The sequence below is a fragment of the Amphibalanus amphitrite genome, unplaced genomic scaffold (assembly GCF_019059575.1).
Source record: "Amphibalanus amphitrite isolate SeventyFive unplaced genomic scaffold, NRLGWU_Aamphi_draft 000173F_arrow, whole genome shotgun sequence".
In the NCBI taxonomy this organism is placed as follows: Eukaryota; Metazoa; Arthropoda; class Thecostraca; order Balanomorpha; family Balanidae; genus Amphibalanus; species Amphibalanus amphitrite.
The window spans coordinates 131501-146428 of NW_024881668.1; the positions used below are offsets into that span (position 1 = coordinate 131501).

General features: G+C 54.3%; 1 protein-coding gene across 1 annotated transcript; it reads right to left on the reverse strand.

Moving 5' to 3' along the window:
* Positions 1-688: 688 nt before the first annotated feature.
* Positions 689-1605, reverse strand: LOC122383783. The gene is made up of 2 exons (XM_043370540.1): positions 1526-1605; positions 689-1313 (listed from the first exon to the last, which is right to left on the reverse strand). Exons 1-2 carry the CDS (start codon positions 1603-1605, stop codon positions 689-691), a joined length of 705 nt encoding a protein of 234 aa, XP_043226475.1.
* Between the last annotated feature and the right edge of the window lie 13323 nt (positions 1606-14928).

Sequence of the window (14928 nt, forward strand, 5' to 3'; positions counted from 1 at the left end):
ACGCGCTGCCGCAGCGCCCTACACTCGGCGATTTCCTCTGCCTGCCCGGGATTACTATCCCGTCGTACGATCTTCCATGCTCTCGCAGTGGCAGGCAGAGTGGGACTCGCGCGCGAGCAGTAAGCTGAGAGATATCAAGCCAACTCTCGAGCCTTGGTCGTCATCCATGCAAAGTAACAGACATAACGAAGTCGTCTTATGTAGGCTGCGCATCGGCCATACGTATGCCACGCATGGTCATCTCCTCCGTGGAGAAGAGCAGCCCACCTGTCGCAGGTGTACCGTGCCTCTCACTGTCTCTCACGTGCTTTTATCTTGTCCTTTCGCTGAACCGAACCGGACACGCTACCTCGGGCGCATCGCTCCGGGTACCACTATCCGCCGCTTACTGGGTGACGAGTCACCCTGGGTTTTATCCGGCAACATCTTTTCTTTTATCCGTTCGATCAACTTCCAAGTGATATACTCGACCTGACCCCAATCCAACTAGCCCTCTCTAGTCCTTTCATCTAGTCAGTTGTCTAGGACGACACCTTTGCGCTGTTTTATCTTACCTTGCTATTTTATATCGAGTCTTACTTTCTAGTCTTAGTATCTAGAAGGTTCTTTCTTGTGGCACACTTGTTTTATTAGTACGATGTTATGGGCGCAAAATGACCTTAGCAGTCGGCGCGCCCTAAAGCCTCAATCAACAAACAACAAACGTCGGACCGTGCAGCAGCAGCGTGTTGGTCTTCTGCAGCTTCTGGTCGCCGATGACTTCAGCCCACGCCAGGAACTCAGCTATCTCGATGTTATTGGCTTCGAAGAGGTCTTGCAGCCACACGTAGGCCTCGCTCGTGTGCTGATCCATGTTGAACTCGCCGAGTTCTTCTTCAAACACTTGCCAGAACTTCATGCCGCGGCGTCGTTTGATTCTCTGTGCGTTCTCGAACGCGATGATGGTCTTCACGTGGTCTCTGAAGTTCGGCGTGAGGTTGTAGAGCGTTGTGAACTCCTGCTCTGTCATCTTGTTGAGGAGCTGAGTGCTGCTGGTAGCGGTGTACTTTCTGACCAGTTCTTGGATGTAGGCTGCCTCGTCGTACTGCCTCTTTCGACCGCGCTGTTCCGTTCGCTGGTTGCGTGCCGACTCTGCTCCTGCCGTGGAGACGTCCTCGTCGTTCGGATTGCAGTGTCCCGTCCAGAGTGGTCGCGGTTCGGCTCCGTCAACTGCGTCTCCTTCTTGGTCTTGCAGGCGGATGATCAGCGGCAGGTTCGCCAGATGCTGGAGGATGCGCTTTAGGATCTGGATGGGTTTGGAGTTACCAAATAAACTGGTAAACCGTAAGCCGAAGCGGGCGAGATACGCCAACCATCTCCCAATATTTCTGACAATCTGGAATGTGAGGGTGGCTGTTTGGACGTAGGAGTCGTCGAGCTGGAGTAATTTGATGAGGTTGACGAGGGATCGTCTGCGGTTAGGTCCTGGGTTTGGGATTGTGAAGTGGGTGTGACCTTCCTCCGCTTGGAGGGGGACGAGGTTTGCCGGTCCTCCGCCGTCAGGAGTTTCTCGATGCGGTTCACCTCGCGCATCTCGCCCGGTGTCAGCGGCTGGTCGAGCGCCATCATTTCTTCTAGTTGGCGGGTGGAAGGCGAGTAAGCCATTCCACTTGCTTCCTGCGAGCTTAGGTCGGTGGTCGCCCGGGAGGATGAACGTTGCGAATGCTCCGTTGGCCTCGTCCTCTTGGACGGCCTGGAGGATGGTCCTGGCTGGGGAGTCGGTGGGATTATCTCGTCGTCGCTGCTCTCCGTCTCGTTGATCGCCTCCATCTGTTGGTGGGCAGCTCTGGCCGCAGGGGATGCTGTCGTTGTCCTCCTCGCTGTCTGTAGAGGGTAGCCCAACTTGACAACTCTTAGTAAATATTGAATACAATGTCAACCATGTCAATATATTGATAATGATAAAGCCTCTCTATTCTTGGAAAAAGCCTCAAATCAGGATAACAAGCTTAACATACTTCGTGCCTACACCTCAACCTACACCTAGCGCTGTTGCAATGCCATGCTCTTGAGCTTCTGAAAAAGTGAAATAATGCAAAGGACAATCATACAGACAATGTATCGCTGAAAGCTTACCTTTCTCTTTCCAGGCATTGCTAAACTATCTTCTAATCGCAAAAAAAAGACCACACGACGCTACCAGCAATCTTGCCAGCAATGGCGCCAAACAGAAAGTTCTCGGCGTCGCAACCGTTGCTAACCAAGCGGCCTCGGCCTAGCAACAGCTGACGACGAATAAGTACTGACTGTATTTCATGGACGACCAATCAGAACAGACCTAAAAAAAAGCCCACCAATCAAAATGTCGCTCTTAAAGGGCGATGCTATCGCCACGTGGTGGTGGAAAAACACACTATTCTAGGATAGCATTCTGCGTAGGGGTATTCACAAGGACGAAAGGGCCCGTCCATGGATTTCGGATGAAGGGTATGTCGCTTGAGCTTCACCGTCCATGATAATGCCTGAAAATCGTATTAGGAATTCATGGACAGCGAGACGTCCATGCAATCCCAGCCGTCCATGTTAATACCCTAAAAACAGCAAATTGTCCATGAACTTACAACATTTCAAGCACACCACTGAATATTTTGCCTCTCTTTAAGCAGCCGAGAGACAAAGGTGCCCCCAAGACCCCGCTGGGGGCTGACCGTGGTCGGAGCTGCTGCTTAGCCGGGGTCATCTGGCTCCGGCTGTGCGGCGGCTGTGACTTCGGCCAGTAAGGGGAGTAGCGCCCCCTCGGCCCCAGCTTGACGCGCGTTTGACCTGGACTTGCCTTGCTTACTGGATGGATTGTCTGCAGGATTGGCCCCGCAGGGGGTTGGCAGTGGCCCGGGTCGCTGTTGGTCTGGGTTCCTTGGGCCCTCGCCCCGCGGCGGCCCTGGCCTCGGCCAGCAAGGGGAGTAGCGCCCCCTCGGCCCCAGCTTGACCTGTGCTTGCTTACGACTTGCTTTGATCGCTGGATGGACAGATGGTACGGCCCGACTTTTCTTGGTTTTCGTGGTTTTGTTTTTCTTGAGCGGTCTTTGTTTGCTTTTGCTTTGCTTCTCACCGGATGTCCGCGTTTCGTTCGATCACAGCCTTCTGATTCCTTTCCTACCCCTTTTTCGTTGTTTTTGCACCCGCAGGAACACAGCCGAGTTGGGCTAGTGTAAGGGGAGTGGCGTCCCCTCGGGTACCAGCCGGTTTTACTAGGCTAGGCGAGCCGACCCGTACCCCAGGACAACGGGATCCTGGAGGTTGAGCCCCCCACCGTGCGGAGCCAGTCGCGGTGGCTGGGCAACACGCCTCTTTGGCCCTGAGTTCTGTAAGGGCGGGACACTCAGTGGGGCGCCGCACTTGAGGAGCCATTCCCAGTCGTGATGCCGCCGGGGGTGGTGTCGGAGAGGTGTCGCCGGCGGGGTTCGGGCACTTGTGCTCGTCCTCCGTCGGTGGGGCTGATCTGTCGCTGCCCCTGGCGGTGACTCGGCTAGGCGTCAAGGGAGGAGGCGGTATCCGACCGTGGGGGGTAGTGAGCCTCTCTCTCCCCCTCGGAAGGTGCCGCCAAGTCCCGTACAGTCAGCTCGGCCGTCCCAGGCCTTGTAGCGGCGCCGTTGCGGAGCGTCGGCGGCCGAGCTGGCGGAGACCAACTCTTTCACATGGATAACTTGACCGATCCCCCTTCCCCCCAGTCCAATCCCTCGGCCTCGGCCGATCCTCGCCCGTTGGCCTCGGCCGACAGGCGAACGGTGCTCGACAAAGGTCCACGATCTCCTAAGATCCTTATCTTCCGGAGCGCAGACAGGGAGCTGAGCTCTCTGTCGCCCTTCCAGCGGAAGGATGGCTGTGACCGGTTTGGTTCGATCGTTCGTTGTGACCGGATGCGTGATGGCGCGCTGGAGGTCGAGTTCAGGAAAAGCGAGGAGGCGGCGAAAGCGTTGGACGCTACTCGCTTCGTGTTCTCCGAGGGACGGGCATCCGGCCGGAAGCTCGTCTCCATCCCGCTTACAGTGGAACCTCACCGATCTAAGAACTCCTCACGAGGGGTCATTAACTGTTTCGATCTGAGGGGAGTGAGCGACGAGGACATTGCGGACGGGCTCGCTGATTTCGGCGTGACAGCGGCTCGCCGCATCATGACGAAGAGAGGCACGGTCTCGACCAACAACATAATTCTGACGTTTGACTCCATCGACTTGCCGAGTGAGATTCGCGTGGGCTACGTGAAGGTTCGCGTGCGGCCTTTCGTCCCAGCGCCCATGCGCTGCTTCCGCTGCCAACGTTTCGGCCACACAAAGGACAACTGCCGAGGAAGACCCACGTGCTCCAAGTGTGCTTCGCAGGACCACACTGACGAAACCTGTGACTCGGAGACCCCCCGATGCGTCAACTGCGGAGAGGGGCAGACGCTGCACTCCGCGTATGATAGGTCTTGCCCTGCATACGTCAAGGAGAAAGAGATCATGACCATCAAGGCTACCAGAAATTTGTCTTTCAAAGAGGCCCGGGAGGTGTACAACCAGAGTCACCCGAAGACCTCGTATGCCCAGAAGGTGAGAGTCACAAACTCTACCGATGCCTCCCAGATGAGTGTGGCACAGCTCGTGCAGCTTCTCAAACGATTCGGCCTCACCGTCGTAGCCACTGGTGACTCAGCGGACACCACGGCGCCTCATGCGCCGCCGAGCAACACAGAGCAGGCTGCTCAGGAGTCAGTGTGGGGTCCACCCAGTCCCGCTCCAGCCGCGAACGGTGATGGAGACGGCTGGGCCGTCGTCCAGCGCCGACAGGGTGGTCGGCGTCCCCCGGCGCAGGGTAAGGCGCCACCCACCCCGCCCCGCCCCCGACCGCCCACGGCGGTGCAGGAGGCGCTGCGGCGGGGGGAGGAGGAGAGGAGGGCACGAGAGGCGAGGAGGGCTCGCCTCGTCCAGAAGGCCCTCGAGGCTAAGGAAGCCTCGTCTGCCGACTCCGCCTCCGGGAGTGCCAAAGCGGCTGTTGCCGCTGACACCCCGGAGACACCTGAGGCGGGGACTCGGCCCATCATGGGTCCCCCGCCGCCTCCTCCACCTCCGCAGCGGCGGCCACCACCGCCGCTGCCAGAGACGCCTGTGTCGAGGACACAGGCCGCCGCCTCGACATCCCCGTCGGGGCGGCAACAGACCTCCGCGGCTCCAGGGCGCCTCGCCAAGCGGCAGACGCCCCCGAGCTGGTCACCCTCGGAGGGTGACGCCCCCCGGGCGAAAAAGCCCCAGCAGGGCTCGAGCCACGCCCGATCTGCCTCTGCTGAAGGGAGGCTACACCGAGAGGGCTCGGGGCATCCCCGTATCCGTTACGGGGGGAGCGCCTCCTCGGAGTTAGAGGACCTAGTCTAGTCTTTCAGTCTAGTCATTTCCTCTTTTATCCTTTTATCTTTTTCGCGCTATTGCGCTTTTTTACCAGGTGCATTTCTCTCGGTGCTTTTTACCTTTTTTGTGGTCAGTCAGGTATCTGTGTGCGCCTTTGCCTCATGTTATACGCGCCCTTTTTGCGCCTTTTTAACCACGCCTTTTATTCTACAGTGGAACTGTAGAGGCCTCCGGGCCAACTACCAGGACCTACAGTCTCTTATCCGTTGGCGCACACCCCTTGTTTTAGGTCTCCAGGAGACCAAGCTAGCGCCAAACGTTACCTTTGCCATCAAGGGCTACTCTGTTTTTAGAAGAGACCTGGACACCCCTACCATTGCCCATGGAGGTGTGCTTCTGGCGGTTCACCACAGCGTACCTGCTCGCCAGGTGCCGCTGCAGACTCCCCTGCAGGCGGTGGCCGCCAGAGTTGATTTCAACCACCGGGAACTGACAGTGTGCTCTTTATACCTACCACCAGGTATAGCGCTCCCGGTGGTTTAGCTGCATCGACTTGTCGATGAGCTTCCACCTCCGGTCCTGGTAGTCGGCGATTTTAATGCCCATAGCCTGGCGTGGGGATGCGACACGACTGGCACTCGTGGTCGACTTTTAGAATCTTTTATCCGCGATGAGGCGCTGTGTATTTTAAATACAGGACAGCGCACCCATTTTACAACACCCTCCGGTCAGACATCGGCTCTGGACCTGAGCTTAGTCAGTCCGCGGCTAGCTCAGCTTTTTACCTGGTCCGTCCATGACGACCCACTCGGGAGCGACCACTTCCCAGTGTGGCTGGAGCACCAGGAGTCCCCAGTGTCAGGCAACCGTCCACCCAGGTGGAATGTTCGGAAGGCCGACTGGGGCGAATTCCAGGCCGCCGTAGAGGCCACGGTTTTATCCAGAGCCGACGCCTCTGTGATGTCTACAGAGGATTTTACATGTTTACTCATTGACTCCGCAAACGGGTGCATACCCAAGACGTCGAGTCAGCCTCGTCGTCCTCCGGTCCCGTGGTGGACCAAGGAATGCGGAGATGCGATTCGTGCCAGGAAGCGCGCTTTTAGAAAGTTTGACCGGAGCAGTACTACTGAGAACCTCATCGCTTTTAAGAAAGCGCGGGCTCTTGCCCGTCGCGTTTCAAAAGAGGCAAAGGCTGTTTCATGGCGCACGTACGTGAGTTCCTTAAACCGTTTTACCCCTACGACCCAGATATGGGCACGCATGAAGCGCATTGAAGGCCGGTTCAGCTCTGTTCCGCTTCCGGTTTTAAGAGTGAACAACACGGACATATCCCACCCTTTAGACGTCGCAGAGACGATAGGCCGTGCACTCTATCAGCGCTGCCGAGGAGAGCCGTCCTCACGACCTGCACCAGCCGCCGTGGACTTCAGCACAGCTGAAAATTTGGTGTACAACGAGCCTTTTTCTATGGCTGAGCTCACGTCTGCCATCAGCTCGTTGCGCAGCGTCTCAGAAGGTCCGGATGCTGTCCACAACGACATGCTCCGTCATCTCCCGGCGGTTGCCCTCGAGGCGCTGCTAGCAACTTTCAATTCGCTTTGGGAGACTGGCACTTTCCCTGAGACCTGGCGGGAAGCCACTATCATTCCTATCTTGAAGGCTGGCAAGTCGGGACATGACCCTCTCCACTATCGGCCCATCTCTCTCACATCATCGCTTTCAAAGCTGATGGAGAAGATGGTCAATGTGCGTTTTAGCTGGTTTCTGGAACATCACGGTGTTTTTACAAACGCCCAGTGCGGTTTTAGAAAGCACCGCAGCCCTGTTGACCACATTTTAGCCCTCGACACCGAGATACGCACCTGTTTTACTGAAAAGAAGCACCTTGGAGCACTGTTCTTTGATATTGAGGCGGCCTATGATACAGTGTTACGACACAGAATACTTTCCAAAGTACACAAGTACGGCATACGCGGCCGGATGGGCCTCTTTATCAAGAACTTTTTATCGGGTCGTCGGTTCAAAGTCCGAGTTGGCAGTAGTCTTTCGAGCAGTTTTTCTCAAGAGAACGGAGTTCCCCAAGGCGGAGTTCTCAGTGTGGCGCTGTTCGCTGTGGCGATCAATGATATTGGCGACAAACTTGCACCATCCATCGGCAGATCGCTATTTGTCGATGATTTCGCGATCTGGTTTTCTGCCACGACCGCCCGTCACGTTGCCAGACAGTTGCAGCTCGCTGTAACCCGTCTAGAGAGGTGGAGCGACGACAACGGCCTACGTTTTTCAACAACGAAGACCGTCGCTATGCACTTTTGCCGCCGCCGCTGCGACGACTTAGCCTTGGGAATCAAGCTCCGTGGACAGGTGATTCCTACTCGGCCGGTGGCAAAGTTTCTTGGAATATTTTTTGACAGTCGTTTGACGTATAGAGAACATTTTAGAACGCTTCGGGAACGATGTTTTAAATCCCTGAACGTTTTAAAATGTGTCGCCCGCACATCTTATGGTGCGGACCGCAGGACGCTCCTTCTTTTATATCGGTCGATCGTCCGATCGAAACTGGATTACGCATGCTTTGTTTACGACTCTGCCAGCGAATCCAGTAAAAAGGCTCTTGACTCCGTGCACCACGCGGCGCTACGTGTCGCCACAGGTGCATTCCGCACGTCGCCCAAGAGCAGCCTCCTCGCCGAGGCACACGAACCGCCACTATCTCTCCGCCGTCAGATGCTGGGGATGAGGTACGCACTGAAACTCCGCCAGTTCCCAGGACATCCGACGTATCCGTACGTCTTTTCTCCTGATTTTAATCGTCTTGACAGAGTGCGACAATCGGTCTCCTTCGGATTGCGCATAAAAGAGCTCTTTTCTACAGTCAACATAGAGTTCCGTGAAGTGCGACGTACGTGGGGTACGCCCTCTCCGCCATGGAAATACGCTCCAGCGCAAGTAGACCTCACGCTCTCTGAGGTCAAGAAGGACGACCTGCCGCCATGTGTGCAACGAGCACGGACATTGGAACACATTGCGTCATACGACGGTTTTATCTCGGTGTTTACAGACGGCTCGAAAACGGAGGACGGCGTCGGCTGCGCTTTCGTGGCTGGTCGCGACACGCGCACTTTTTCATTGCCTTCCTCTGCCTCCGTTTTCTCATCCGAGCTCGTTGCAATCGAGAAGGCGTTGTGTTTTATCGAGGTGTCTGACAACTTGTCTTACCTCATTTTATCGGATTCTCTCAGCAGCCTGCTGGCTATACGGAGGTTTAACCCAGACAATCCGATAGTCCAAGACATTTTATCTCGGCTCACGTCGGTGGAGCAGTCAGGCAAAACTATTAAGTTTTGCTGGATTCCAAGCCATGTGGGTATAACTGGCAATGAGCTCGCCGACGCGGCCGCGAGACGCGCGGCCGCGGCTCCATGCCTTCGGCGTTTACCCCTGCCGGCTCGTGATTTTTACCCAGCCATCCAAACCTTCACGATGTCAAGCTGGCAGGCAGAGTGGCATCTCCAAGGATCTGGGAAGCTGCGGAGCGTAAAGCCTACCTTGGAGCCCTGGCAGTCTTGCTTCCAAAGCAACAGGCACCAGGAAGTGGCCCTCTGCAGATTACGTATTGGTCATACGTACGCGACTCATGGCTATCTCCTCCGTGGAGAGGAACAACCCACATGCAGTCGGTGTGCCGTGCCTCTCACTGTCTCTCACGTGCTTTTATCTTGTCCTCTCGCTGAACCGAACCGGACACGCTATCTCGGGCGCATCGCTCCGGATACCACTATCCGCCACCTTCTGGGTGACGACTCACCCTGGGTTTTATCCGGCAACATTTTCTCCTTTATCCGTTCGATCAACTTCCAAGTGATTTACTCGACCTGACATTAAATCTAACTAGTCCTCTCTAGTCCTTACATCTAGTCAGTTGTCTAGGACGACACTCTTCCGCTGCTTTATTCGCCTCGAGACTCGCCGCTGCGCGAGGGTGGCGCTAGTGTAGTAAGAGGGATAGCGAACCCGGCGTGCATGAGACATTCAGGCTTGTATACGCTTTGAGTGCGGCGCGCAAGATAGCAACATTAGTTTTTTAGGGTGATTAAGGAGGTTTGAGTGGGACTTTACAGGATTTTGATCATTATTTTAAAAGTATTGATATTCGCGCTTTTGTAAGGCAGAATAGCCACCGCTCACATCAACACACAGCGAGGACAAGAACCAATCAAGAGTCAAGGTTTTTTTTGATTCTAGAAGAAGACGGCGAGGTCTATGTTGTAGCCCACATCTTTTTTAAATTACATGTTCTTTTGCATCAGTCTGGTTTCACTTGGGCCAATCTTGTCAGTCTGCTTGATGTTTCTCATATCTTGGTTTATATAATTTGGAATTTGGATGTTTCTGCCTTCTTGATGTGGTGGCTTAACGAATTCCATTTATTTAGGGTCTATTCGTGAGAGAAAAAACTTTCCCTCATCAACGTCTAGTGGTGGGGCTTGTACAATTTGAGTTAATCTCACTCTGTTCGGTTTTGTACGGTAAATACACCTTTTTGCACTCAAAATAGGCATCTTTTCATTCAATTTCGGCGAATTGCATTCAATTTTAGCGATCTCTCTATTCGAAGCAAATGAGAGATCGCTAAAATTGAATGCAATTCGCCGAAATTGAATGAAAAGATGCCTATTTTGAGTGCAAAAAGGTGTAGTTGGTTGAGGTCACACTCATGGAGCTGATGGAGGATTTTGTGAGTCTCGTCTCCCCATTGTCTTCTCTCTTCTAGGGTGGTAAGCTTAAGCCGACTCTGCCGTTCTGGATACTTTAACTCTTGCATTTCCACAATTCTTCTGGTAGCTGCTCTGTGAACTGCTTCAGTCTTCTTGATATTAGATTTCTTATTAGAGGACCATACTTGGGGGCAAAGTTCAACATGAATTGTGAGGGCGAACAAATGTTTTATATGCTAGGCTAAATAATGCCGGACTCAGGTTTTTAAATGTTCTCCTTACCAGTTACCATGCTCCAGCTGGCATATGGTCGTTGAGTGCATAGCTTAACCCTCGTCCGTATTGGTGCTTTTCCAGCCGCGAACGTATTATGAGAGGGGTCCGTTTGACCCCCCTTGCCGTTTCGCCCCTGATCGAGCTAGAGCTTCGCGGAAAAAGAGCGTGTTGCCCGTGACGAGAGGAAGCCGATGATACCCTACTTTAAGGTCCTAGGTCATCGGTTGACCTTCCAGGTCAGTCAATGACCCAATAGTCGGGAAAATTGGGATCCGTTAGAACGTTGTAAGGGCCAAGGGGTAGCTGCTATCAAGATTCCTTTACTACTCAATGGGGCTGCAATGGGGTTTTTCGGGGTGCCGATCACGAATATCATGTTAGTTTCGATTAGAGATGATGCCTTCATGCATTTAGGCCAGGTCGGGTCAGGTCAGGTCAGGACAACCAGTAGAAGTCCTGCCAAGTTTTTGTAGTAGGTGTCAACCGCCTCTGACATCTTCGTTACAAGCTACGAAGGCACCAAAACTACTTCGTAAATGTTCATATGGTTGCTAAATTCGAATTCAGCTCCAAAAACTAGCCTAGAAACATGCAAAACTTGAAAAGGAAACCGAGGTCATCAAAGGCCAGTGACCTGACCTGACCTTCAGGTGACCTTGTCATCCACCCTAATGCATGGGACCAACATCATATCGCATGTCTGAACACTTGAAACCACGAAAAGACTGCAAACGCGCGGCTAATGCGAGCTGACATACGCCGAATCGCGATTCCGGCCAAACATGGTCTCGAAAAGTAGGTCACAGGTCAATGGTCATTTGGGTCAGGGTCATGAAATTTTCAGGGTAGGTGTTAAATTGACTAAAGCGAGGGCACTGAAAGTTTCATCGCGATCGACCGCTTTTTGCGCGAGTATTTCGCGGAAAACTGAGGGGAGGGGGGTCCGTTCGACCCCTCTCCTCTACGGGGGGAGGTCGAACGGACCCCTTAACACCCTAACGGGCGAAGGTTGATACGTTTGTTGAAATCCAGCGAGGAGTCAACAATAACACCAAGGTCTCTTTGTTCGTTGGTGTTCTCCAGCTTAGTACCACCAAGCGTGAAGATGGGCCTACTATCGGACATCATTTGCTTGGCAGGTACCTATTCGAAGAGTCTGACACTTTGAGGCATTATAGACCATATCATATTTTCAGGGTAGGTGTTAAATTGACTAAAGCGAGGGCACTGAAAGTTTCATCGCGATCGACCGCTTTTTGCGCGAGTATTTCGCGGAAAACTGAGGGGAGGGGGGTCCGTTCGACCCCTCTCCTCTACGGGGGGAGGTCGAACGGACCCCTTAACACCCTAACGGGCGAAGGTTGATACGTTTGTTGAAATCCAGCGAGGAGTCAACAATAACACCAAGGTCTCTTTGTTCGTTGGTGTTCTCCAGCTTAGTACCACCAAGCGTGAAGATGGGCCTACTATCGGACATCATTTGCTTGGCAGGTACCTATTCGAAGAGTCTGACACTTTGAGGCATTATAGACCATATCATATCTGCTATGTAAACTTCGTAATCAACCCCTTACAACCTTAAGTTCCCACACTCCTCCCCTCCACCGTACTCTCGCCGTGTAACTGCGTGCGCGTCGCCGCTCGGCATCACTCTTCCTCCTATGCAAATTCCTGCCACCAGATGTCACCCACTTCGCTGTCTCGAGGCGAATCTTACCTTGCTCTTTTATATCGAGTCATTTACTTTTAAGTCTTCGTATCTAGAAGGTTCTCTCTTTTGACACACTTGTTTTATTAAAACGACGTTATGGGCGCAAAATGACCTAAGTAGTCGGCGCGCCCTAAAGCCCCAATTAACAAACAAACGGTGCCCCCAAGACCTCCGAGGGTCAGTGTAGCGAGCACACACATCCTTTGGCTGTCGACTGAAATGGCCAACTAGTCCATATCGGTCAGCCAGTTTGCAATCTTAGTTGGTACTTCGCCGTGAAATGGTCTTACATGTTTTGCTAAATTTTTCTTCTATTTTCCTGACAGACCTCATTTAATGCTGCCGGGAAGAAGTGTTGACATCTTTGTTAAAGACAACACACAAACCAATACACAATAAATAACCGCACAACATTGTCAACGACCAATGAGCAACAGTTCAGCAAATTGAAATATGGGTGAAACGTTCACGGATAGAAAAAGGAAAAGTTGGCTTACTGTACCGAAGTGATGAGAACCAATGATGAAAGATCACTCTGAACTGTCCGTTGGACCATGTCGGGACCTCGACTTCCTAAAATCTGCTTGTCCGCAGTATTTTGGAGTGTCTCAGACGGTGCTTCAGTGCCAGGAAAGAGTACAACACTCATCAGTTTTGTTAACCCCTCCCGGCACCGCTGGTAGGTGTTCAGTGGTCCGAAGTTCCCCTCCCAGTTCTGCTTCTCCTTCCGGTCCATCTCTCGCCACCAGTCCATCTTCCGCGGCACGGCCTCACTGAGGGCCCGCCGCAGCAGTTCGGCCTGGCCCCGCCGCGTGTCCATCTCGGCGGTCAGGCCGGCCGGCCGCTCCGCCGGCAGCCGCCGCAGCTGCTGACCTCACCAGGAGGCCACCGCAGCCGGGTCACCCAGCAGGGGCTCCAGGTCAGACTTGGTGAGGAGCTGGGTGAGCGGCGTCACGTCGAGCGTGACGGCGTCACCGACCGGTGACGTCATCGGCACGCCGCCCGCCAGATCGTCCGGGTCCACCACGCTCCAGGCCATGTACAGGTAACACTGCTGTTAGTGTGTCCCAGAGTACATGTGGTGGTACCACTGGAGCAGGTGGGTGTCGTGTCGTCTCTTCTCGCCTTCTTCACCCAGTCGTAGTCACTCTGCTGACTCCAGACTTGTATTACTATTAACCACGCGAGAAAAGAAAAAGTACAACGAAGGCCAACAATAACATAACGCCAGCGCAGTGCGTGCCAACTCAGAGTATGGTGCCAGAGTGACACGTCATTCGCCTTTTAGCCCGACAATAGTTCCGCTCGGGAAACAGCTGACGCGGCGCACGCAGGTTAACAAAAAGACGCGGCGGACAATCAATACACTACAGTGGGGTCCGCGCGGGCCAGGCGGGGGATGGCGTCACTCCACCAGCTCTCCCAGCAGGGAGCCGTGGGGCGGTACCTGATACCGTTCAACACAGCCATCCGGAGGAGCGTCCGTCCCAGACGGAGCTGCAGGACGGAGCCTCTGGGAGCGGCTCTGTCCCGCCTTCCAGCAAGATGTCCAGGTCCCACAGATCCTCACAGCAGGCCATCAGAAGGGGTGTTACGTGCTCCCTCACCAGTCGGAGGGAGCCGGTGATGGCCCGCCGTTGCATGGTCCGAGAGCACAGCGCTGCCCCGCCAAGAAGGCAAAGCTGTTAAAGCCAAGTTTTTGGTACTGAGTGCAGATGCATCTACTGCTGTTGGCCGGCCGCGGGTTCTTCAGCGGCGGCAGGCTCCTGGAGCACACGGGAGGCGACCGTGAGGAGATCCCGCTGCGCAGTTGTATACATGTGCCGCCGGTTTCGCTGCTCGTAGCGCTGCTCAGCCACGTTCACGGAGTGGCGCCGGCAAAACGCTAGCAGCCCGCTCTGGCACGGGCTCAGCTGGCCCGCTCCTCCAAGTAAAACCTCATGGACGCGTTGCCTGTGTGTTACTGCATGGCCGCCGCCACATCGCGAAGCTTTAGGACCACGGAGGGCAACGGCCTGGTGAATGTCATCTTCGGGTGGTTTTCTTAAAAGTGTTGGATGGCAGACACTTTGGGGGCGACCCGCTGTGACGCCATGTAATCAACCATCGAAAGTTCAAGTGCTGTCCTGGGTCCTGGGTCTCGCACTGGCTCCAGCGGCACCGCCTGCTCCGCGAACCACTGGTCTGCTTCGTCGTTCTGAAGGCATATGACGTCCATCTCGTTCTCCGAAATGAGAAGGCATCAGCAAACACAACAAAAATGGGTGTTTTCCAAGGACATCCTGACAAGTAAAATGAAGACAGCGTAAAAGAAACGGGATAATTATGAAATGTGTAGAGTAATATTGCAAATGAGTAGGTATGAATTGCACGCGTCGGAGCCCTCTCCGCACTGGTACTTCCCGCCCTGTATGAGTCGGACACTAATACGTACTCTAGTATGCGTCACCAATTGTTTGGGTCGTTCAATGTTGGACGGGAAGTCAGTGAGCCCTATGTGGTGAAGTCGGGGGATGCCTCCAGGCGGTATACTTTTGTCACGGGTCTCCTTGTTTGACGACCCCGCAATGATATGATAGCAGCTCTCGGGATTCCATCCCGTCCACGAATGAGAGCTAATGCACGAGCCAGTGGCCAACGACCTCTGCTCCCTTCCCCGTGCACTAGGACGATATCTCCAACTTGGGGGGTGCGGACTGGACTTCCGCGGGGGCTTGTGCTCCAAGGATACATTTTCTTTTGAGCATATCTCACTGCTTTTTGGGACGCTCCTCTGAAAAACGCCCGCGATCGCGCGCACACTTCCCCAAGTGACGCCGTAGCACTTCCCCGGCGAGCAGGGCCGAGCTGCCACTGTTCG